Source organism: Cetorhinus maximus, chromosome 8 (assembly GCF_964194155.1).
Source record: "Cetorhinus maximus chromosome 8, sCetMax3.hap1.1, whole genome shotgun sequence".
In the NCBI taxonomy this organism is placed as follows: domain Eukaryota; kingdom Metazoa; phylum Chordata; class Chondrichthyes; order Lamniformes; family Cetorhinidae; genus Cetorhinus; species Cetorhinus maximus.
Window position 1 is genome coordinate 20,672,910 of NC_135886.1, and position 25,078 is coordinate 20,697,987.

Consider the following 25,078-nt stretch of genomic DNA (forward strand, 5'->3'; position numbering starts at 1 on the left):
CCTCTATGTTTTTGAATTGGCAATTTTTCTGAAAGTCTTTATACTGATCATGGTCAGGGATGTTGGTGCTGGGTTTGGAATATTAATGGAAAGATGGATAGGTTAAATGTGGTACTGATGCCTTGACTCATGTACAGAGTTCAACCCTGGCCAGCCGCTCGTGTTGGTTCTTTGAAATAATTGTTATATTGTAATTTATCTCCAAGGTGAGCTGGGCCCACCAATGTTCCTCCATGTACATTGTACTTTATATGGGCCTGAATGTTTCGTTTGTCGGGCACGTGTGATCAGCAGGAAGCGGACGCGAAATGCACTAGCGCCTGCAATCAGCCCCTGGCCCAGATTTTCACACTGGCTGGCCAATTAATGGCCGTCCAGCATGAAACACGCCCAGAGAAAGGCTCAGCGCTGCCTTTGGGGGCGGGAAGAGGGTGGGTGCCGACGTCACCGTGGGTGAGCGCTTCCAGTGAGCTCCCTGAAGGCAGACAAATGCCCCAGGGAGCTGCAAACCTCCAAGTAATAAAAGGAAGCCCAAAAATGCTGCAAAAAAATGTCCACAGTCAAGCACTTGAAAGCAGACCTCATTAAAAAAAAAACAATCCCCAGGCATTTCTTTTTATTTTAAATCATTACGGAGATTTCATCCCGCCCTTGGATGAGGTCTCATCAAAAATGTAAAACCCGCCTGGACAATTGGCCCATCTGCCAACTGTAAGGTTGGATGGGCCACAAAAAATCTCTTTCAATCGGACCATTAATGAGTTTAATTGCCCGTTTAATTGTCATCAGGCGTTCTTCCGACTTTTGCGTGCAACCGCCAAGCAAAATATCATTTGCCCGAAGTCATCTCACGCGATTTTATGACTGTTCAGGTCAGGCCGGTGCCTGCCCATGCAATGTAAATTTCTAGCCATGGAGTCTGACCAGCAATTTTTTTTGTTAGCAAAACTACAATTCTATTTTGATTCCAACTCATTTTTCTGCTAACCGAGTCCCACGATTGACTATATTTAACAGTTTTTGTTGATAGTTTAGTAGATTTTTCCTCTATGGACCATAATTTCTTACCTGGTCAGCCAGCTATAGCAGTTTCCCAATTAACGTTCATATACTGATACAGGTGGCTTGATTTTCTTTTCCTAGATACAAAATGGTGGGCAGGGATTATCAGCAATGTACAGCTGAGGGATGGGATGGTGAGGTTCCATCCTGTGAACGTAAGTGATGTTTCCCTGTTTTGTAAGTTGACTGTCTTGCTCTTCCGTACCAAATGATTGAGCCACTTTGAATCAATTGTCAAGTAGTGTTGGTTCACATCCAAGTTTCCCTCCCTACATTATTTTGATATCCTCGAATGTGGAGTTCTGTTTTTTATGGGCCAAAAAAATCCTCATTGCTTTGTTTCAACACTCTATATTTAAGGAACACAATGTGCGAAATGAGAAATGACCGTTCACAAATCAACCCTGTTCCTTCCAGAAGAATTCAATTTTCTGCCCTAGTGCAAATGGTAGTGTTGGAGCAAGGAACCGTGTTTTGGTGGATAATGGAAAGTCTAGGAGGTGCTAATTTTGGTGGAGTTGTCGCTGGCAGCAAGTGGTATCTTGGGCCATGGGAGATCAAACAGATGGATGTGGAAAGTAAAGGAAATAAAACATCAATGTTAATTATCTATACTTAAATCATGCTCATACTTCCTTCTCTTCCATTTTTATTTTAAGATCAAATTTTTTTTTTAATTCATTCATGGGATGAGGGCTTCGCTGGCTGGGCCAACATTTATTGCCCATCCCTAGTTGCCCTTGACAAGGTGGTGGTGAGCTGCCTTCTTGAACTGCTGCAGTCCATGTGATGTAGGTACACCACTGTGCTGCTAGGAAGGGATTTCCAAGATTTAGACCCAGCGACAGTGAAGGAACGGCGATATATTTCCAAGGCAGGATGGTGAGTGACTTGGAGGGGAGCTTCCAAGTGATGGTGTTCCCATCTATCTGCTGCCTTTGTCCTTCTAGGTGGTAGTGATCGTGTGTTGGGAAGGTGCTAACAAAGGAGCCTTGGTGAATTCCTGCAGTGCATCTTGTAGATGGCACACATTGCTGCTACTGTGAATGTGGTGCCAATCAAGTGGGCTGCTTTGTCCTGGATAGTGTCAACCTTCTTGAGTGTTGTGGGAGCTGTACTCATCCAGGCAAGTGGGGAGTATTCCATCACACTCCTGACTTGTGCCTTGTAGATGGTGGACAGGCTTTGGGGAGTCAGGAGGTGAGTTATTCGTCACACGATCCCTAGCCTCTGACCTGCTCTTGTAGCCACAGTATTTATATGATTAGTCCAGTTCAGTTTCTGATCAATGGTAACCGCAAGAATAGTGGGGGATTCAGTAATGGTAATGCCATTGAACATCAAGAGGCAATGATTAGATTCTCTCTTGCTGGAGATGGTCATTGCCTAGCACTTGTGTGGCATGAATGTTACTTGCCACTTGTCAGCCCAAGCCTGGATATTGTCCAGGTCCTCCTAAATTTGGACGTAGACTGCTTCAGTACCTGAGGAGTTGCAAATGGTGCTGAACATTGTGCAATCATCAGCGAACATCCTCACTTCTGACACGATGAAAGGAAGGTCATTGATGAAGCAGTTAAAGATGGTTGGGCTGAGGACACTATCCTGCGGTGATGTCCTGCAGCTGGAATGACTGACCTCCAACAACCACAACCATCTTCCCTTGTGCTAGGTGTGACTCCAACGAGTGGAGATCTTTACCCCTGATTTCCATTGACCCCAGTTTTGCTAGGGCTCCTTCATGCCTCACTTGGTCAAATGCAGTCTTGATATCAAGGGCAGTCACTCTCACCTCACCTCTGGGGTTCAGCTCTTTTGTCCACATTTGAACCAAGGCTGGAATGAGATCAGAAGCTGAATGGCCCTGGTGGAACCCAAACTGGGCGTCAGTGAGCAGGTTATTGCTAAGCAAGTGCAGCTTGATAGCACGGATGATGACCCTTTCCATTACTTTACTGATGATCAAGAGTAGACGGATGGCCGGGTTGGATTTGTCCTGCTTTTTTGTGCACAGGACATGCCTGGGCAATTTTCCATATAGGCAGGTAGATGCCAGTGTTGTAGCTGTACTGGAACAGCTTGGCTAGGGGCGCGGCAAGTTCTGGAGCACAAGATTTCAGTACTATTGCTGGAATATTGTCAGGGTCCATAGCCTTTTCAGTATCCAGTGCCTTCAGCCATTTCTTGACATTGAATTGGCTGATGACTGGCAGCTGTGATGGTAGGGACCTTCGGAGGAGGCAAGATGGATCATCAACTCAACACTTTTGGCTGAAGATTGTTGTGAATGCTTCAGCTTTATCTTTTGCACTGATGTGCTGGGCTCCTCCATCATTGAGGATGGGGATATTTGTGGAGCCTCCTCCTCCAGTGAGTTGTTTAATTGTCCATCACCTTTCACGACTGGATGTGACAGGGCTACAGTGCTTAGATCTGATCTGTTGGTTGTGGGATCGCTTAGCTCTATCACTTGCTGCTTATGCTGTTTGGCACACAAGTAGTCCTGTATTATAGCTTCACCAGGTTGACACCTCATTCTTAGGTATGCCTGGTGCTGATCCCGGCATGCCCTCCTGCACTTTTCATTGAACCAGGGTTGATACCCTGGTTTGATGGTAATGGCAGTGTGGAGGATATGCTGGGCCATGCGGATACAGATTGTGCTCGAGTACAATTCTGTTGCTGCTGATGGCCCACAATGCCTCATGGATGCCCATACTTGAGTTGCTAGATCTGTTCCAAATCTATCCCCTTTATCACGGTGGTAGTGCCATGTAATGCGATGGAGGGTATCCTCAATGTTAAAGCGAGACTTCGGCTCCACAACGACTGTGCGGTGGTCACTGCTACCGATACTGTCATGGACAGATGCATTTGCGGCTGGCAGGGTGGTGAGGATGAGGTCAAATATGTTTTTCCCTCTTGTTGGTTCCCTCACCACCTGCCGCAGACCCAGTGTAGCAGCTATGTCCTTTAGGACTCGGTCAGCTCGGTCAGTAGTGGTGCTACCAAGCCACTCTTGGTGATGCATATTGAAGTCCCCACCCAGAGTACATTCACTAGGTCTGTGTCTGTGCCCGACTGACTTAGTTGTGTTGATGCAGCCCCTTGGAAATCACTGCATTAATTTGCTGACCAACCTTGAGTGAAAGTAATAGATACTTATGACATGACGAAAACATAGTGGAAAATTTTAGTGGGGTTGGTGTTGAAGTTGAGCAGATAATGTCATGGAAATGTCATGGAAATGGAAACAGCCGTATCCCCAGACCCATGTCTCATAGGTTCATTAATGGTCCACTTGAGAGCAATCATCCCTGAACCCAGCAGAATTTAGAGGTGGCTCATGGATTTAAGGGGTGTTGTCTGTTTCTCCTGTGCTTCCTGAAGGCCTTCCAGCAAACACTGGTTTTCCTGCTCTCTCTTGTTGTCCAGCACTCTGCCTGATCGGGGGACCCAGCATTGGTTAGGGGGCTGCTGAAACCCATATCCTGCCCTTTTCACCAACCTCTCTGCACTCCCCTCCGTACACCTTCCCCATGGCTCGAATCTCGCCCCAGTTGCCTGTGTCGAGGGATTCAGAAGAGATCCTCGGGCTGGGCCTCAGTGTATTACCAGCAACAGGCAGAGGTCTTGTTGGCTGGCCAGCAATGGAGAGGTGCCAGCCTCTGATGGCTGGCAGATGTCAGGCAGGATTTCTAGCCCCTGGATGCTTGTTATATGGAAGGCCCGATGCTGGCCGGTTAAGTAAAGCACATCGGGCCTTCCTCGCAGGAATGACGTGAGGTTCACAAAGCTTCTCCAACCGCTGCGGGGTGGGGGATTTCCCCAGTAGCAGGCTCTAAATAATCCCGCCAATATATTTTGATTGCTGGTGAAGATTGATGCTATTAAATACAGAGATCAGTTGCTATGAGGTATTGTGGATTTAGAGAAAACCCTGCATTTATAATGCCATAGTTCTGAAAAATGAATTCCAAATTTAGGGTAACCTCATATTCTGGGCAATTGCGTAGTAGCATTTCATATCCTTGTTCAACATCTGTGATTGGCAATGAAACAACTGTTGGAGATTTTGAGTTCTTGTATCATTTCTACCTTTTCTTGTTTTATTTTCTGTTTAGCAATAACCTGTGGTAACCCTGGGGCAATCCTGAATGGATATTATAAGGCACCAGATTGGACAGTTGGAAATAAAGTTACCTTTTATTGTGAGATTGGGTGAGTAGTCTGTATATAAATCACTGCATCATTTTGGTGAGGGACTATATTATTTTAATGTTGTGAGGAAGATCATTTCTGATGACCACACTCAGTCATCACATTTCTGATGAAAGCTCTGGTGTGAGCTCTGAGTGAGTTTTCCATTTTCATGTTTAACTGGCAATTTAAAACACAATCTTTCTACTGATCAAGGTGAGGGATGTTAATACTGAAATAAGAATATTAATGTAAAGATGGAAATGTTAAATATGTTGTCAATAACCAGGTCCATTTGCTGAATCAACACAGGACGTCCATATCTGCTGGTTCTTTACCGTGCTTAAATTATATTAAAAGTCAGCTCGAAAGTGAACTTTATGCACCAATACTCCACTTTTGAGCCTCTGCTCTGTATTTTATATGAGGTCTGACCTGCACTTTTATATCTAAGCAGCAATGAACAGTATTTGATTCCTAGTTCATTGTTCTGCTAACCTAGTTCCATGATTGTTACTTTTTAACCACCGTTTTTTGCTAGTTTAATAGATTTTTGCTCTACGAACCTTGGAATTCCTACCTGGTCAGCAAACTGGAACACTTTTCCAATCAACCTTCCTGACTCTGATAACAGGTGGCTTGCGTTTCTTTTTCTAGATACTATGTTGTCGGCAGGGATTATCGGCAATGTACAACTGAGGGTTGGGATGGCGAGGTTCCATCCTGTGAACGTAAGTTTTTGATTCCCTGTTTTGTAAAGTGATTAACTTGATGTATGAATGAAAAATGATGACGAACAATTCAATGGAAGTGGATCAATGTTGATCCAATCCAAGATTTCTTCCGACAATAAAAGCCTTCAGGTCATGTCATTTCTGGGGCCTTGCTGGTTTCAGGGAGCCTTCCCTTAGCCTGGGAATGGGAGTTGTGCTTCCACTGGAGGCACCTCCTCTGAGGAGGAAGAGAGGGCCAGAAGAGGGAGGAGGCCAGGAGTCCACATTCAGCCACCAGGGGAGCTGCCTTTGGGAGGAGAGGCGCAGGCACAAGGGGTGCAGGGCCAACAGCAAGTCCAAAGTGGAAGGGGCTGCAGAAGATGCCACTATCCTGTTGCCAGGGTATGCAGGCGGCGAAGCAGCTACCTTAATATGTCTGAGGTGCAGTGCCAAAGGAGACTCCATCTCTCAAGGGAGACAATGACCTCAATTTGTCAGATGATAGGCCCTGAGATCTGCGCCAACTGTGTGGGTAAGCACCCCATGCCAGTGGCGTTGAAGGTCACGGCTGCTCTCAACTTCTGTGCCTCTGGCTCTTTCCAGGGGTCGGTAGGTGATCTTTGTGGTGTCTCCCAATCAGCTGTCCACACTTGTGTCAAGCAGGTGACAGATGCTCTGTTCAGGCGTGCATTGACCTTCATCCACTACTGCTGGGACGAGGCCAGCCAGACAGAGCGAGCCAGAGGCTTCGCAGCGATTGCTGGCTTCCACCGCGTCCAGGGTAAAATTGACAGCACACATGTAGCCATCAAGGTCCCAGCGGGTGAGCCCGGTGCCTTCGTCAACAGGAAGGGATTCCACTCCATGAAGATGCAGATAGTGTGTGATCACAGGATGCTGATTCTACAAGTCTGTGCAAGGTACCCAGGCAGCTCCCATGACACTTACATTCTCAGACACTCCCAGGTGCCGAGGCTCTTCAGTGCTCCAGCCCGGCTGGATGGATGGCTGCTGGGTGACAAGGGCTATCAAAAGGTGGCTCATGATGCCCTTCCGCCATCCAAGAACAGAGGCTGAGCAGCGGTACAATAGGAGCCATGGGTCCACAAGGGTGGTAGTAAAAAGAACCATTGGTCTTCTCAAGATGCGCTTCTGATGCCTGGACCGTTCGGGGACGCACTCCAATACCCCCCAGATCGTGTGTTGCTGATAATGGTTGAATGCTGCGCCCTCTACAATCTGGAAAGGGGTGCGCAGTGGAGGAAGAAGGTGTAGACACAGTTGCTCCGGATGCACATGACGAGTCAAGTAGTGAGTCTGAGGATGAGCATGCTGAGGGGGTAGACGCTGACCCATGCATCCTCCAGGGAGGCAGGGACACCTGGGGGTCTTTAATCCAATGAACCTTCAGCTAACACACCACAGATGGATTACCAACACAAGCCGGGGCTGCAGGCTCCATACTCAATACCTGAGTGCAAAATCTGCCTGGGTAGGAACATTAACTATGTGTCTTGTCAATAAAGCTTAATGTCAAACAAGTCACTCATAACATCATGGCTTCCCGTCCACCTGGAGAAGTAGGGAATCGCCCTGAGCCATGCTCACATATCAAAACTTAATGATTTAACAAAATGAAGCACCAAAAAAAAATGCAAAGCTGTTACGCATCACACCGAGTGGTCATCAACTAATAGCGGGGCAACATAAAACCACCAGTGAGAAACTCGTGGTGTGCCTAAGGTGCCTTAAGTTTATGTTTCCAGGTGCTACGTCTAGGTGCTGCCCCCTCACTGGCACTGGCATCTGAGACAGCCTGCTCACTGTGCTGTCCTGTTGGCCTCGATGACCTTGGTGGGCGCCCTCTGGCCCGTGGAGCCTTTGGTGGCCCCGCCTGGGAGGGAGTGGCCTGTTCCACGGCTGGCATCTCCCCAGTCACCGCAGCCTCATCGGATCTCACGGTCACTGGCAAAGGGGCGGAAGAGCTGCTGCCCTCATCCGGAGCGCCCCGAGAGGAGCCCACAGAGATGACAGGCAGCTCCTGTGCCGACATGAGGTTGCTTTGGACCTCCCTGCTCACCATTTATGGATGGGCACTGAGCTGGGATACTTGGTGCCCAAACCATCTCCCACAATGGCACTGACCAGCTGAGGCCAATGCCATTGTGAGGGCTTGCAGGTCCGAGCACAACCCCAGCAGGCCTAGGTTGTTCTCCGAGAGGAACCTCTACGAGAGTCGCCACTGTCTCCACGGAGGAAGCATGGCGCTCAGCCTTGAGGCTCGGTGTTGCTCCGCCTGGACCCCTCCAGCACAGGCACCATGCTACGCATTGCCTCATGTATCCTCACCAGACCCTCCCGCATAGCCTGCTGCACTTTCAGTGCCTGCTGCCTCACGGACGACTCCAAATTCACATCATCAGCCACCAACCGAGCATGTGCCTGGTCCCCAGCAGTCCTCCAACTGCTGGCGCCATGGGCACTTTCTGTCTCCGCCTGCATATCAAGCGAGTGTGAAGTGCCCTCACCGGTGTGCCCCGGGACACTAGCCAATGATTTAATTCCCACCAAGGTGCTATTATCTGCTCTGGTGCCTGCCTGGCAGAGATGGTGTGAAACTGGTGAGTCCAATTGTTCAGGGCCCTCAGGTGCCAGAGGTGGCCCCTCTGCCTCCTCCACCTGGCCCTACTCCGGTGATGCTGAAAGGAAAAACAAGGACATTTGATTAGTTAAATTGGAGGCAATGCCAATGTGCATGCCTGTCCCCTGGATCAGTATGTGCTCATCCATCCATAAGGATCAACCCATGTTGCAAGCTTCAGTCACTGAACATTCAGCAGTGCCATGGCTCCTGGGGCACACATTATGACCTCCGTGCTCGGCAATCTTACCTCCCCGTGGCACTCCAGCTTCACCGCTACCGGTGGACCTAGGCGCATGGTGCCTCTCCAGTTCCATCGCCTCCTGCTCGTATCTGGTGACAATGGCCACCTGGGCCTGGCCGCTGCCAGTCCGCATCCGCTCGGCGGCATTATGTGCAATCTTCTCCTGAAAAGGAGAGAGGAGCGTTGATTAGTCCACCCTGTACCTGGATTCCCTTCACATCCCTGCTATCCCAACCTGAGTGGGACATTGCAGGTCTCCAGCGATTCATCACCCCACAGCTGCTGCACACTCACACAAAGAAGCCAGGGCTGACCCCCCCTTGCCCACATGCTGCCTCTGTCACATTTGGCACCACATGGCCTAACCTTGCAAAGCAAGGAGGCACAAGCATGTAGAATGCCAAGGGCAGTGATGGATTGGTGCCCCGCCACCTGGAAGCTCCCCTCCCAGCATGTCAGCACCCTGATTTTGACATGTTTCGCAGTTCCAGCACCGTGCCTAGGTGCAGATCCTTGAGGTTGCCCCCAAAACAGTACTCTGGGTGTCAGTGTCATACCTGCTGCGGGTGCAGAACCCATCTCAGCACTGCCCTCTCAGGGTGAACTAGGCATGGGCAATATCTGCTGGCCCACCCAGCGAGGGAAACATGCCGTGAAGGTTTCAATGCTGTAACTGCACTCAGAGTTGGGGGTGGGTGGCACTGGAGGGAAAGCCTACCTGCTGTGTTAAGTGACCTCTGCCAACATGGTAGTCACCCTTCCCGAGCGCAAGAGGTCGTTGAATCGCTTGCGGCACTGGACCCACGTGCGTCGCACCACGTCATGGGAGCTGACTATGTCTGCCACCTCCTACCAGGCACGTTTGGTCAAGTGCGGGGGGCCTCTGCCTCCTGCCCTTCGGAATGAAGACCTCCCACCGTACTGCCACCTCCTCCAAGAGGGCAGTTAGGCATTCATCAGAAAACTGAGGGGCACGCTGCCCCGCTACCCTACCTTCCTGCCTGATCTGCTCTCCAGCAGCGCTCTGGAGAGCCCTTCTGCTGGCCATGATGAACAGCCTTTGCAAGGTTGCCAACACTCAATTCGATCAGTCGCCATTGAACCCGGCGGGCATTGCACTCCTGCCGCTGCCCGCCCACTTCTGCTCTCCTCGGGAGCTGCGCTTCACACTGGGCCTTAATTGGCCTGCCCACGTGAAATGGCCCGCCCGCGCCCGCTCCCGAACAGCCTGCCCAACGGGGAGAAAATTCTTCCCCTAAATGGCTTTGCTCCCCCATGTCTTTTGGTCTCTCACCATTTAGTAAGTAGATGGATACCTGACATGATTTTGGATTGCTGGTGAAGATTGATGCAGGTCAATGCATAGCCCTGTTGAAGACAGAGGGCGGGATTTCCCAGCCCTGCCCACTGCCGGGGTCATCTGGTCCCGCTGAAAGTCGATGGATTTTTGGATGGGCCGCCGAACCTCCCGCGGCGGGTTCCACCACGACGAGGCCGAAAATCCCAGCCAGACATGTGAGCTATTGAGGATTGAGAGAAAATCTTACATTTGTGTTGCCATAGTTTTGAAAAATGAACTCCAAACGTATGGTAACTTGATATTGTTTACGCTTTGGTTGTGGCTATTCATCTTCATATTGCAACTAAGAAACTGTTGGAGATTTTGGAGTTTTGTAATAATCCTATCTTTTCTTATTTTATTTTCTGTGCAGCAATTACCTGTGGTAACCCTGGGGAGATTCCGAATGGATATTATACCGCAACAAATAAAACGGTTGGAAATAAAGTTACTTTTTATTGTGTCATTGGGTGAGTATCAAGCATATAAATTACTAAATAATTTTGGTGAAGGGCTATATTTTAATGTTGATGATTAAGGTAATTTCAGATAGCTATCTCTTGTGCTTGACATTTCTGATAACAGCACTCCACTTGAGCTCTGAATGAGGCTTCCAATTTAGCGTTCAACTGACAATTTTTAAAAAAAAACCCTTGTACTGATTAAGGTGAGATATGTTAACGCTTAAGTTGAAATATTAATGCAAAGATGGAAATGCTGAATGTGTCAATGATCCCTAGACCCACAATCTGAGAACAACACTGGTCATCTGTGTCTGCTGGTTCCTCAAAATGCTTAAACTGTATTGGAAATCAGCTCGAGAGTGAGTTGGATGCATCAATATTTCTCCTGCGCACTATATTTATATACAAGGTCTCACCAGGATTGTTTTTTACAACAATGCAATTATATTTAATTCCTTCATTCTTCTGCTAACCTAGTCCCATCTTTTCTATTTTTTAAAGTTTATTGCTATTTTGATAAATTTATTTCTCTATGGACCTTCAGAACTATAACCTTCTCAACACACTAACACTTTTCCAATTAACTTTAATGTTACTGATACAGGTGGTTTGCTTCTCTTTTCCTAGATACAAAATGGTGGGTAGAGATTATCAGCAATGTACAGCTGAGGGATGGGATGGCGAGGTTCCATCCTGTGAACGTGAGTTTTATTTCTGTTTTGTAATGTAACTGACTTACTTGTCTTTACCAAACGATTGAGCCACCAGCAATGAATTGTTGTATATGGTTGGTTTTCACCCACGTTTTCCTCCCTTCCATACTTTGACATCTTCCGACTTGCAATTCTGACTTTTTGAAATGGGAGTAAACAGTCACTCAATGTTTTGATTTCAACATTGCACGTCACTGGGTTTCGCTCTGGGGTTGGGAACACAGAGTGGGGATAATTCCTGCATCCCTGAACGCGATCTGGGAAAAAGTGGCCCGGACGTTGGAATTTTCATTCTGGGGGGAGTGGGGTGAAATGGGATCTAGGCCTGCTGCCTTCAAATCAAGTGTGGAGGCTGCCAAGTTCTGAGGCAAGCTGGATGGTAGGCCTGCCTCTGTGCTCTGCCATTTGTCAACTTTTGCAAAAAACAATAAAACATCCCTCCAGCCCTCAGCACCCATTCCTCTCCATCCCCCCACACACTACCCTTGACCCATCTATGCCAAACCATGCTATCACATGCCCTGTACCCACCCCACCCCATCCAGGCCAATGTGTGAAATGAGAAATGGCCATTCATCAATTCAATCCTGCTCCCTCCAGAAGACTTTAGTCTTGGCACCAATGTAGTGTTTGAGCAAGGAGCCGAGTTTAGGTTGCTGATGGAAAGTTTGAGAGGTGCTAGTTTTGGGGAACTTAAGTTGACAGGCAGCGGTAGTCTGGTCCATGGGAGATCCAGGGGGCGGAAGTGGAAAGTAAAGGAAAAGTGCAATCGATGTTAATGATCCATACTCCCTACTCTTCCTATTCTATTCTCATATAAAGATCCTACTTTGACTGTGCCTCACTGAATTCCCTGTGTTGGTGCAGCCAATAGGAAATGGTTGCATTAATTTAGACTTGAGTGAAGGTAATAGATATTGACGAGGCGAGAAAAACATGGTGGAAGATTTCAGTGAGGGTAGTGCTGAGGTAAAGCAGATAATGCTATGGAAGCCAAAATAAATGAGCTTTGAAATGGATAAGAGACTTCAAAGTAACTTCATCAGTTTTGATTTTCAACGCCCTTGAAATAATAGACATTATTGCATTAACCAATGGCGCTGCCTGTACTGAAGAGCTGATGGCCTCTGATTAGCTGGCAGCTCTCGGAGGGGAAGATTCCCCCAAGGATGATGCAGACCCCCGACTCCGACCAGCCGTGCCTGCATGGCGTTAATTGGGTCAGTGGGGTACTACATGGCTGCCTCTAATCTGTAGACAGGCCCACCTCTGTGAGCAATAAATTGCACCCATGCGTTTGGATTGCTGGCAAAGATTGATGCCAATAAATGCATCGTGCTGCTGATGACAGAGAGAGACCTGTTGTTTTGAGGTATTGCAGATTTAGAGAAAGTCTTGCATTTGTGTTGCCATAATTTTGAAAGATGAATTCCAAAGTTACGATAACTTGACATCATGGGCAAGTTTTGTTGTGGCTATTCATCTTCATTTTAAATATCTGTGAATAACAATGCACAAAACTGTTGGAGATTTTGGGATTTTTTAACTTTTCTGGCTTATTTAATTTTCTGTGTAGCCATAACTTGTGGTAACCCTGGAGAGATTCTGAATGGATATCATAACGCACCAAATAAGACAGTTGGAAATAATGTTACTTTTTATTGTAACATTGGGTGAGTATTCAATATATAAATGAATAATTTTGGTGAAGGACCATATTATTTTAATGTTTTCTTTTATTCTTTCATGGGATGTTAGCGTCATTAGTAAGGCCAGGTGGTGGGGTTCCCATGCATCTACTGCCCTTGTCCTTCTAGGTGGGAGAAGTCGCAAGATGGGAAGGTGCTATCGTAGGAGGCTTGACAGTGCATCTTGTATTTGGTGCATAGTGTTGCACTGAGCATTGGTGGTGGAAGGACTGAATGTTTAAGTTGGTGCATTGGATGCTAATCAAGCAGGTTGTTTTGTCCTGGATTCTGTCAAGCTCCTTGGGTATTTTTGGAATTGCACTCATCCAATCAAGTGGAGAGTATGGCATCACACTCTTGACTTGTGCCTTGTAGATGGTGGACAAAGTTTGGGGAGATGAGTTGCTCACCACAGAATTCCCAATCTCTGACCTGCTCTTGTAGCCACAGTTTTTAGATGGCTGGTCCAGTTCAGTTTCTGGTCAATGATAATGGATAACTCCCAGGATGTTGATAGTGGGGGCTAAGTGATGGCAATGCCATTGAATGTCAAGGGGAGCTGGTTAGATTCTCGCTGGTAGGAAATGGTATTGCTTGGCAACTTGTGTGGCAAAATGTTATTTTCTACTTATGAGACCAAACCTGTGTTGCTCTATATGGATATGGACTGCTTCAGTTTCTGAGGAGTTGCGAATGATATTGAACATTGTGTAATCATTAGTGAACATCCCCACTTATTGCTGGAATACCTATGGGTCTCATTCACCCAGAATTCCTGCAACCTCGGGAAAAGGAGGAGAGGATGCGGCAAAGGTGGGGTCTTGCCAGTCAACAACAGAGACTGCAATGCCAGCAGCATGCAGCACCAGAAGGGGAGGCTGGTCAGAATGCAGCCATCTGGGGGAGGAATCATTGGCCTTTGGCATCAAAGTTTGGGTGTGATGCAGAGCCTCCCTTTATGTCCAGGAGGCTCTTTCATAGCTCACCACTGCAGCATTATCAGCTGTTTTACCATTGGAAAGCTAACCCCACTGTAGAATCGCATGTGTTTCTCATACACACCGCTGGCACTTTGATTTTTATTTAGAATCACCTGGGAGATGGGAAAAGGTGAGAGAGTGGAAGTGGTACACAGTGCCATTTACTCTGTCGGGTACAGCACACCCCAGTTTAAAATTCCACCCATTGCATTTGGTTCATTCATGATTCTGCTAACTTAGTTTTGCAAAGGGACATAGACTTTTGCATGGGATATAGATAGGTTAAGAGAGTGGGCAGATGGAGTATAATTTGGGTAAATGTTTGATTTATTGGTTGTTTGATTTTCTTTAATACAGTTTATTGAGAGTTTAATAGATTTTCCCTCTCTGGACTTTAGAATTCTTACCTGATCAGCAAACTGTATCAGCTTTCCAATTAACCTTTGGTTCACTGATAACAAGCAGTTTTTTTTTTCTAGATACAAAATGGTGGGTAGAGATTATCTGCAATGTACATCTGAGGGATGGGATGGTGAAGTTCCATCCTGTGAACGTAAGTGATCTTGCCCTGTTTTGTAAAGTGACTGTTTTGCTTGTCTAAGCCAAATGATTGAACCACTTTCAAAGAATTGTCATGTAGTGTTGGTATACATGCAAGTTTTATTCCCTACAGTATTTTAACATCTTCTAGCTTAGAGTTCTGTCTTTTTTGAAAGGGAGGAAATAGTTGTTCAATGGTTTGATTCACCATTGCATATTAAAGGAACGTAGGGTGAAATTTTTTATTCTGAAGACTAAGTGCGGTGGCGGGTGGAAAAGTCGGCATGATTCTCGCTTGGCGGTGGCCAGGTGAACACCTGCAATCTTCCGCTTTTCAGCACATTAATTATGTATGCCCGAGGATCTGAGCAAATTTCGTGGTTGGACAGGCAGAAAGTCACCTGCCCTGCCATTACCTCATGGGTCAAAGGTACTGCTGCCATTTTTAAAGGGCACCTGGACACACATTCATTCATTGCAGACCAGGAGCTCTGCTCTACACCTCCAGTGTCCTTGTGGCTGCAGTTTGTATTGGAGAAGCTTGCAGATGTGAGCAACCACATCCTGGGACATAGAAGGGCATTTATTGCCTATCCCTAGTTGCCCCAGAAGGTGGTGGTGAGCTGCCTTTTTGAACGGTTGCAGTCCATGTGGTGTTAGGGAGGGAGTTCCAGGATTTTGACCCAGTGACAGTGAAGGAATGATGATATATTTCCAAGTCAGGATGATGAGTGACTTGGAGGGGAACTTCCAGGTGGTGGTGTTCCCATATATCTGTTGCCCTTGCCCTTCTAGATGGTAGCGGTCATGGGTTTGGAAGGTGCTGTCTAAAGAGCCTTGGTGAATTCCTGCAGTGCATCTTGTAAATGGTACACACTGCTGCTACTGTGCATCATTGGTGGAGGGAGTGAATGTTTGTGGATGTGATGCCAATCAAGCAGGCTGCTTTGTCCTAGACAGTGTCAAGCTTCATCAGTGTTGTGGGAGCTGCACTCATACAGGCAAGTGGGGTGTATTCCATCACACTCCTGACTTGTAGATGGTGGACAGGCTTTGAAGAGCCAGGAGGTGTGTTACTCATTGCAGGATTCCTAGCCTCTGACCTGCTCTTGTAACCACTATTTATATGGTTAGTCCAATTCAGTTTCTGGTCAATGTTGGCCCCCAGGATGTTGATATTGGAGAATTCAGATGGTAATGCCAATGAATGTCAAGGGGCGATGGTTAGATTCTCTCTTGTTGAAGATTATCATTGCCTGGTACTTCTGTGGTGCAAATGTTACTTGCTATTTGTCAGCCCAAGCCTGGATATTGTCCAGGTCTTGCTGCATTTGGACATGGACTGCTTCAGTATCTGAGGAGTTGTGAATGGTGCTGAACATTGTGCAATAATAAGCGAACATCCCTACTTCTGACCTTCTGATGGAAGGAAGGTCATTGATGAAGTAGCTGAAGATGGTTGGGCCGAGGACGCTACCCTGGGGAACTCCTGCAGTGATGTCCTGGAGCTGAGATGACTGACCTCCAACAACCATAACCACCTTCATTTGTGCTAGGTACGGCTCCAACCACTGGAGAGTTTTCCCCCTGATTTCCATTGACTCCAGTTTTGCTGGGGCTCCTTGATGCCACACTCGGTCAAATGCTACCTTGATGTCAAGGGCAGTCACTCTCACCTCACCTCGGGAGTTCAGTTCTTTTGTCCATGTTTGACCCAAGGCTGTAATGAGATCAGGAGCTGAGTGGCCCTGGTGGAACCCAAACTAGACATCAGTGAGCAGGTTATTGCTAAGCAAGTGCCGCTTAATAGCACTGTTGATGATCCTTTCCATTACTTTACTGATGATCGACGGTAATTGGCCGGGTTGGATTTGCCCTGTTTTTTGTGTACAGGCCATACCTGGGCAATTTTCCACAAAGCTGGTAGATGCCAGTATTGTGGCTGTACTGGAACAGCGTGGCTAGGGGCACGGCAAGTTCTGGAGCACAAGTCTTCAGCACTATGTCCTTTTGAAGTTTAACACTTCCTCTCAGTTCACAATGCTTCCAAGTTTCGTGTCATCTGCAAATTTTGAAATTGTGCCTTGTACAGCAAAGCCAAGGTCACTAATATATATCAGGAAGAGCAGGGGTTCTAAGCACAACCCCTGGAGAATGCCACCATAAACCTTGCTTCAGTCCAAAAAACAACCATTCACCATTACTCTCTTTTCTGTCACTTAGCCAATTTTTTATCCATGTATGCACTGTCCCTTTTATTTCATGAGCTCTAATTTTGCTCACAAGTCTGTTGTGCAGCACTTCATCAAATGCTTTTTGGAAGTGCATATACACCACATCAACCATATTGCCCTCATCTACCCCTTTTGTGACTCATCAAACATGCCCTTAACAAATCCATGCTGGCTTTCCTTAATTAACCTACATTTGTTCAAGTGACTATTAATTTTGTTCCAAATTATTATTTCTAAAATCTTCACCACCACCAAGGTTAAAAGGACTGGCATGTAGTTGCTGGGCTTATCCTTACACCCTTTTATGATCAAGGGTTTAAAATTTACAATTCTTCAGTGCTCTGGCACCACGCCATATCTAAGGAGGATTGGAAAATTACAGTCAGTGCCTCTGCAATTTCCACCATTGCTTCTTTTAGTATCCTTGGCTATATCTCATCTGGTTCTGTTTACCAGGATAACCTGCAGCCCCAGCACAACCAGCAGCCTCAGTGATGGCTACCATGGGAGTCTGAATGACTCCCATGCACTGTGCCCAACACTGCTGGCTGTCAATGGACAGGAAACCTGACTCTATATTAAGTAGGGGCTTCCCCATGCCAAAACCTGAACTTTAATCAGTTTTTCACAAAAGTGGGTTCCTGATCCAAAAACACACCCGACTCCTGTTTCCTGCTTCAGTGGCGAATATCCATCCGTATAGCTGTGCCCTACCCGATTAGTTCTGTTAGTGCAGCACAAAATAAACTGTTGCATTAATTTGCTGACAGAATGTAATAAACATTGAAGAGGTGACAAAAACCATGGGGAAAGATGTTGGTGGTGGTGCTGAGGTAGAGCAGGTAATGCAATGGAAGTGGTGAAATGGATAGGAAACTTTGAAGACACTTCCTTGAACACCCTTGAAATAAAGCACATCATTCCATTAACCATTTTGGTTATATTTTATACCTGTGCATGAGTTTTCAGTGACTTGGGGTACATGGACACCTAAAGACCTTTGATTATTCACGGCTCCTGGTCTCTTGCCATTTAATGAGTAGATGGATATCTGACGTTGATTTTGGTTTGCTGGTGAAGACTGATGCAGGTCAGTGCATAGTGCTGATGAAGACGGAGACCTGTTGCTGTGAGGTATTGCAGTTGAGAGGAAGTCTTGCATTTGCGTTGCCATAATTTTGAAAAATGAATTCCAGATTTAGAGTAACTTGATATTCCGGGCAATTGTGTAGTATCATATCATCTTCATGTTAAATATCTGTGGATGGCAATGAAGAATCTCTTGGAGTTTTGTAAAGTTTCTAACTTCTCTCATATTTTATTTTCTGTGTAGCGATAAATTGTGGCCACCCTGGGGAGATTCTGAATGGAAATTACAAGGCATCAGATCCAAATGTTGTAAATAAAGTCACTTTTTATTGTGATATTGGGTGAGTATTCAATGCATAAGTTACTGAATAATTTTGGTACAACATAGTGTGATTAAGACAACCTTGGATGACCATCTCTCATGCTTCATATTTCTGATAACAGATCTCCATGTGAGCTCTGAGTGAAGCTTCCAGTTTTGTGTTGAACTGGCAAATTTTAAAACACACCTTTAGTATGATCAAGATGAGGGATGTTTGTACTGTGATGGGAATATTAATGCAAAGATCGAAACGTTGATCGGGATTTTCTGCTCCCATTCGTGGCAGGCATCATGACTAGCAGGAATGGAAAATATCGCGAAAAACTCAGTTTTACATCATCGTAAAAGCAGGTCCCGATTGTGCGCTCCAGCTGTCAATGGTGAACCACATTTCATGCCAAGGCATGTCAGGAACGCCATTTCAATATATTTGCATCTTATTATAAGGACTCCTCACCGGAATCATTACCCCACGCTGGATCATTAGGCCATGTGGGCATGCAATTAGAACAACGTAAGCGATGTGCACCTGGCGACCTGCGCTTTGCTTGTGACTTCGAGGTTTGTCCGCCTACCTTGCATCACGCAGCAGTCACGGTTGTCAGCGCCAGCCTTCGCAGGCAGCACTGCATCGCTTTTAGGGGAGTGTCACAGGCAATTCTCTACCTACCAGACCAGTGATAAGGCAGAGGTGACTTTTAGTGGGCTGCAGTGTTGGGGCTGCACAAGAGAAGGGGGGTAACTGGCCTCAGGCAGGGGAAGGGGCTGCAGGGCTAGGGTTGCACTGGGTGGGTATGAGTGGGGAAGTTTGCACCCAGACACATGGTTGGGGGAGGGTGCGGTGGTTATCGTCCTCAGTGCCAGAATGGAGAGAGAGAATGTTACAGATTGACATAAGCCACTTGGGGCTAGAATGGGAGGAGCGCTGAATGAAGAAGTGCTTTAGTTTACTTTGTTGAGCTTGTATAGACTGTCCTTGTCCCAGTCCAGGAGGCGGGGGTTGGGGGGTGCAGGGAAGGCATGTCAGTCCAGCCTGAGTCATGCCCAGCATGTTGTGCACAGGGCATTGTCGTAACATCACGTGCCTCAGTCCTTGGGGTTTCTGGGATCATATTGGGCCACAGATGGCGCACTCAGTCAGGAGAGGCATCTGCAGCCTACAGAAGGGGAAAAGGCATTGTGGGGGTATCCGAGGGTGTAGGGGGGTGGTATATGTTTGACTGTGCAAGTGGCCCCAAGATGGGAAGGGGTGAGGACCAGAGGCACATCCACCTCAAAATGCTTAGGGGCTAACAAACAGATATCCGCAACAAACACAATGGGATCAAGCAATACAGAGGGAGGATGTAGAAATCTGTAAGGGAGGGAAGCCTGAACATTAAGATTCTCTGGGACGATGGGAGGGGTGTCCATACTCACACTGAGAGGGCCCAGGGTGGTCTGGCAGTAAGAGCTCAGCACCACCATCTTCCAACTTGCAGCAATGGCGGAGTACAAAATTAAAATGAGGAGAAACTATGCTGGTGAGGGCTGTGAGGGCCGATTGGAAGACAGGTGCATTCTCTGGGGGAGGCCGATTAGAGGAGCACCTAACTGAAGTGTGTATTCCCAAACGTGGAGAGAGGCACAGCTGAGACATGTTAGAAGCCTTTCAGTGACAATGCAGGGAATCAGGAAAGTGAAGCAATGATGCGCACTCGTGCAAGACTAATCCTGCAAAGTGGCACTAATCGATCTCCTTGTTTTAACCCCTTGTTCACAGTGTGGAAATTTCCCAGAGCGATAACACACTCCAGAGCAATTGGGTGACTGGACAAGCTTCAGAAGCGTGTTAGAAGCGTGGCGGTAGACGGTTCACAGAAGAGAAGCCTCAGGCCCCTCTCAAATAATCTCATTTCCTGACTAAAAGTTGACCCTCATGTTTATTCCAAAGAGTGTAGTATTAGAGTGCATTGGATGAGGATCCCAGTGCCTGGACCGAAAGCAGCACCTACACGTGCTTGGCCAAAGCAATATCATAGCAGTCGGTCATGTAAAGGGGAGGGAGGAGAACCTTGAAATGCACCACTCACTGGCCATCATTTCAGGGACGAATAGTTACCGACACAGAAACAAAGCCCTTGAACCCACATTCACTGACGCGTCATTGATAGAAAGAGGACCTTTGGTGACTAATGCTGACTCTTGTCTGTTTCTCATTGATACTGCTGAGAGGAGACCATCAGGAAGATAGTGCCTGGATTTGTTGCTGCCCCATAATCACATACATTCAGGAGAGAAAAAGGAGAAGATTGCGACAGAGGTGCTTGGCTCACCAAAAGGAGGAGCCAAACCCTCAAGACCAAGGGTCAACAGAGCCCCCTCTGGATGCAGAGGATGAGGCTCACAGAAATGTCATGCTTAGGCAGCTCTCAAAACTGAGGGTGGACAGAACTCATACTTCTTATCTGCGAATGAGCAAGAACCAGTGTCTTTCTTTTTCAATTGTTCATGGGAGGTGGATGTCGCTGATTAGGCCAGCATTTATTGACCATCCCTAATTGCCCTTGTTCAGAGGGAAGTTTTTTTAGAAGTTAGCTACATTGCTGTGGGTCTGGAGTCACATGTAGGCCAGACCAGGTAGAGATGGCAGATTTCCTTCCATAAAGGACATTAGTGAACCAGATGGGTTTAAACAACATTCAGCAATGGCTTCATGGTCGCCGGTATTAATTCCAGATTTTTATTGGATTCAAATTTCACCATCTGCCATAGATTCGGATCCAGGTGCCCAGAGAATTACCTGGGTCTTTGATACCACTTTGATGCCACTGCCACCCGCCACCCCCCCCCCCCCATTCCCTTACCCCATTGCCGACGCCTCTGCATGATCAGGGACCTGTTGACTCTCATTTGCCGCATTCTCCAGGGATTGATACCATGGGGACTGGCAGGGCAACCGTTGCCAGTGATCTTAAAGTCACTGCCACTCTTAACTTGTACGCCAGTGGCTTCTTCCAGGGCTCCACTGGGGACCTTTGCAGTTTCATGACTCACTGGGGATAGTGCGCTGTAATATCAAGCCCCACTGTTCCCCGAGTCGCGACAAACGTGAAAAGTTTGATCAAACCACCAGATTGCCCCAATTCTACCTAACTGTTTAATTTAGGTTAACAGATTGCAAGCAGAAAATGACTGTTTATTGAATAAACTGTCATTAGCCAGTGGCAAAAGAAAGAAATATGAACTGCTAATTTCTAACACTATAACTTAAACATTACCTCCTTCTTAAATCCCTATATACACACACACACACAAGACACATAAGACACACAAATCATGGATTTTAAGGGTGGGATAAAACAGTTCAATAACACCAATTCCAGAGTGCAGGGTTCGATGGGTTGATTTTGATCGAAGTCTTCCAAAGTCCTTTCAGACAATTACAGGTTGAGAAGTGCTCAAGGTTGTAGGTTTGAGCACCAGGGCAATAATTGGCTAAGAGGGGCAAAGCTTCAGCACCTTGAGGTGGCAAGGTCCTCTCACTTATTGGTAAGCTTAGCAGATGTACACTTTGAAAGTCAGAAACACGGTTGGCAGACAGCAGCACACATGAGTTCTGAGTATGGGATCATAGCATGAAAACCCTCCCGGAAGACAGAGAGCACATGGAGTTGCATGATATATGACCCTTCTCCATGTGTGAACACAAGTTTCCTTGTGCACAACACTTTCACATTTCAAGAATACAGATGAGATTGGAGAACACCTCTGCCTCAATCTTACACAGCCAAGAATAAACATGACATGACCCTGCAAAACATGTGAACGGGGCTCGTTCCACAAGCACACTTAACCTTAAGGTTGAGGCATCACTGATGCCAACAATGATCTGGAAAAGAGCCTCATTCTGTGGTAATATGGAAGCACACTACATGGATGAGGGGCCCATGATAGCAACATCTGCGATAAGTGGTGGTGGGTGGGGGGTAACCATGGTCTCACATCACAACTAATCACAAACATGAGGCATTCACAAAAGGAAATGTGAAATGGGTGTGATTCTATTTACACTTGTGAACATTATATACATGTTGTGAACACCCATTGTGCTCCTAAAGCTTTTTAACTTTCCTAACCCACCACTACGTCTTGGTGCTTCCCCGACACTCACAGTGGACGTGGAGGCAGCCTGCTGGCTGCTATGTCCTGTTGTCTGTGATGCCCTTGGTGGGCGTCCTCTTGAGGGCTGAGACCCCAAGGGCCCCGGCCTGCTTTGGGTGTCCTGTTGTGGGGCAGATGCTCCCTTCTCAGCCCGTGGAGCTGGAGGTAATGGGGGTCACAGGAAAAGGGAATTGGGATCAGCCGGACATTCCCGGGCTCACTGGATGACTCCGGGGTGACCAGCTACTGCTCCTCCTCTCTATGGGTGCCCGAGGGCCCCTGGCTGATTCCTTGAGCAGAGGGAGCAGCTGGAGTGAGATCTAGGTGCCCCACCCCACTTTCGTGTAGCCACTGATAGATACCACCAAGGACTATAGCGATGGAGTGCTGCTCCTGCAGCAGTGCAAGACTGATATCCTGGACCCAGGTCTCCATGGCAGCTGCCATCCTACCAGTGTTGCATTGGCATGCAGGCACTATCGCTTCAGACTAAAGGCAGACAGACTCCTCCATCATCTGTTGCAATCTGAAGAATGCGACTGACATTCATTCCATTGCCATGATACAACAGTATTTGATTCTTACTTTATTGTTCTGCTAAGCTAGTTCCATATTTGATTTTTTTTAACATAATTTGTTGATAGTTTAATAGACGTCTCTTCTATGAATGTCCTGTTTCTTATCTGGTCATCAAACTATAACACTTTACTAATTAACCTTCATGTCTCTGATAGCAGGTGGTTTGCTTCTCTTTTTCTAGATACGCAATGGTGGGTAGAGATTATCGGCAATGTACAGCTGAGGGTTGGGATGGTGAGGTTCCATCCTGTGAACGTAAGTTATCTTGCCTTTTTTTTTTTACTTGCTTAACTATACCAAATGATTGAGCCACTTTCAATGAGTTGTCATGTAGTGTTGGTTCAGCTCCAAATTTTATTCCCTACAGAATTTTGGCATCCTCAAGCTTGGAGTTCTGACTTTGTGGAATGGGAGGGAAACAGTTGGTCAATGTTTTGATTCAACATTGCACATGCAAGATTTATAATGTGTGAAATGAGAAATGACCATTCAACAAATCAATCCTGCTCCTTTCAGGAGATGTTAATCTTCTGCCCTGGTGCAAATGGTAGTGTTGGAGTGTTGGTGGGTGATGCAAAGTGTAGGAGGGGCTAGTTCTTGTGGAGTTTTAGCTGTCAGCAAGTGGTAGTTTGGGCCATGGGAATCTAAATAGTGGAAGCGGCAGGTAAAGGAAAAGTGCAAAAGCCAGTAAGTGGAAGAGTGGTGGTATGGAGAGTTTGGGGGATAGCAGATGAACACAAAGTATAAATGGAGGAATAAGGTAGAAAAGGACTAGCATCAAAAAAGGCAGGAGAAACAGGCTGGGAAAAGAAGAATCAGAATTTGGTGATGTTGTACGGCCTGAGAATTGGTGCAAGGCACAACAGATAACCCAGAGGAGGGGAACAATGAAACACCATGAGAGTCAATGGATGGCCATGAGAGGCCATGAAAAGAATTTGGCCAGAGGCTTCTAAGATACAGAGATGAGCCTCATTGTTGACTTCATTATTTTTGCCAATTTCCCAACCATAGGAAATTGTCATGTATTTTATTTTTCTTTCTACCCACCTTTACCACTCTGCTCACCTGTTCTTTATTGTCCCTGTCCCCCATCTTTTCTGCCCCTTACTGCACATTCCTAATATCTTTCCCCTTTTATACCACCTCAGACTTCCTCACCATCATCCACACTGAACTTTAATTCTTTTTTTTTAAATACTCTTTATGTGACAGGTTGCATCACTTAAGTTTCACTGGCAAGTCACCGAAACACATAAGGAGATGTTAAGATAGGTGACCAAAAGCTTAGTCAAATATGTAAGTGTTAATAGGTGATTTAAAGGAGGACAGCAAGGAACAGAGGCAGAGAAGTTTAGGGAGGGAACTGCAGAGTTGCGGAACAAGTCGCAGAAACCACAACCACCAATAGATGAGGCAAAGGAAGCAGAGGTGCAAAGAGACTAGAATTGGAAGAAAGCTGAATTCTCATAGCATTGATTCTTGTTTTTGCCTACTGAAGGACTTAAGGGCTGAAGGACATTTTAGGACTTGAGAATAGGGCAGGGCCAAAGAAGGATGTGAACACAATGATACATTTTAAAGTTGTGGCATTGCTAGATCAGGAAGCATAGTAGGTCAGCGAAAATAGTGGGGATGGACGAATGGGACGGTATGAGTCGGGATTCAGGCAGCAAAACTATGGATTAGGTGAAGCTTATGAGGGGTAGAAAATGGAGGCTGGCCATGAGAATATTGGAATAGTCCAATCTAGAGATGATAAAAACTTGGATGAAGTTTCCAGCAGCTGATGGGCTGAAGCAGGCACAGTGTTGGTATTATCTCAGGACAACATTTTAAGGGTCAGGAGGGAGGAAGGCACTGAAGTTGGGCAAGGGACTTAGAGAGCTAATGAATCACAGGGAGATAGAATAGCACAGTTAGCAGAGGGGCTATCTTTAATGAAGGAAGTTGAAATAGACAGTGTTGGTGATGGAGAGGATATGGCATTGGAAGCACAGCTCAAAGTTAAATAGAACAATAATGAAAAGTCTGGTTCAGCCTCAGACACAGAATTGGACTATGATGATGTAGTTTTTATGGAATAACAAAAGGTCAACAATTAATCTTAACTATTTACCCCACTGA

The 25,078-nt window shown here is 46.5% G+C and overlaps 1 protein-coding gene across 1 annotated transcript in view; it reads left to right on the forward strand.

The window, feature by feature from the left end:
- LOC144684073 (CUB and sushi domain-containing protein 1-like) overlaps positions 1-25,078 on the forward strand; it is a 56,061-nt gene that overhangs the window by 16,945 nt on the left and 14,038 nt on the right. Inside the window, exons 13-21 of the mRNA XM_078547788.1 lie at positions 1,144-1,217; positions 5,187-5,283; positions 5,920-5,993; positions 10,573-10,669; positions 11,291-11,364; positions 12,953-13,049; positions 14,524-14,597; positions 18,152-18,248; positions 23,133-23,206. Of these exons, the coding sequence (XP_078403914.1) occupies positions 1,144-1,217; positions 5,187-5,283; positions 5,920-5,993; positions 10,573-10,669; positions 11,291-11,364; positions 12,953-13,049; positions 14,524-14,597; positions 18,152-18,248; positions 23,133-23,206 (758 nt within the window). The remainder of the gene's footprint in view (positions 1-1,143; positions 1,218-5,186; positions 5,284-5,919; positions 5,994-10,572; positions 10,670-11,290; positions 11,365-12,952; positions 13,050-14,523; positions 14,598-18,151; positions 18,249-23,132; positions 23,207-25,078) is intronic.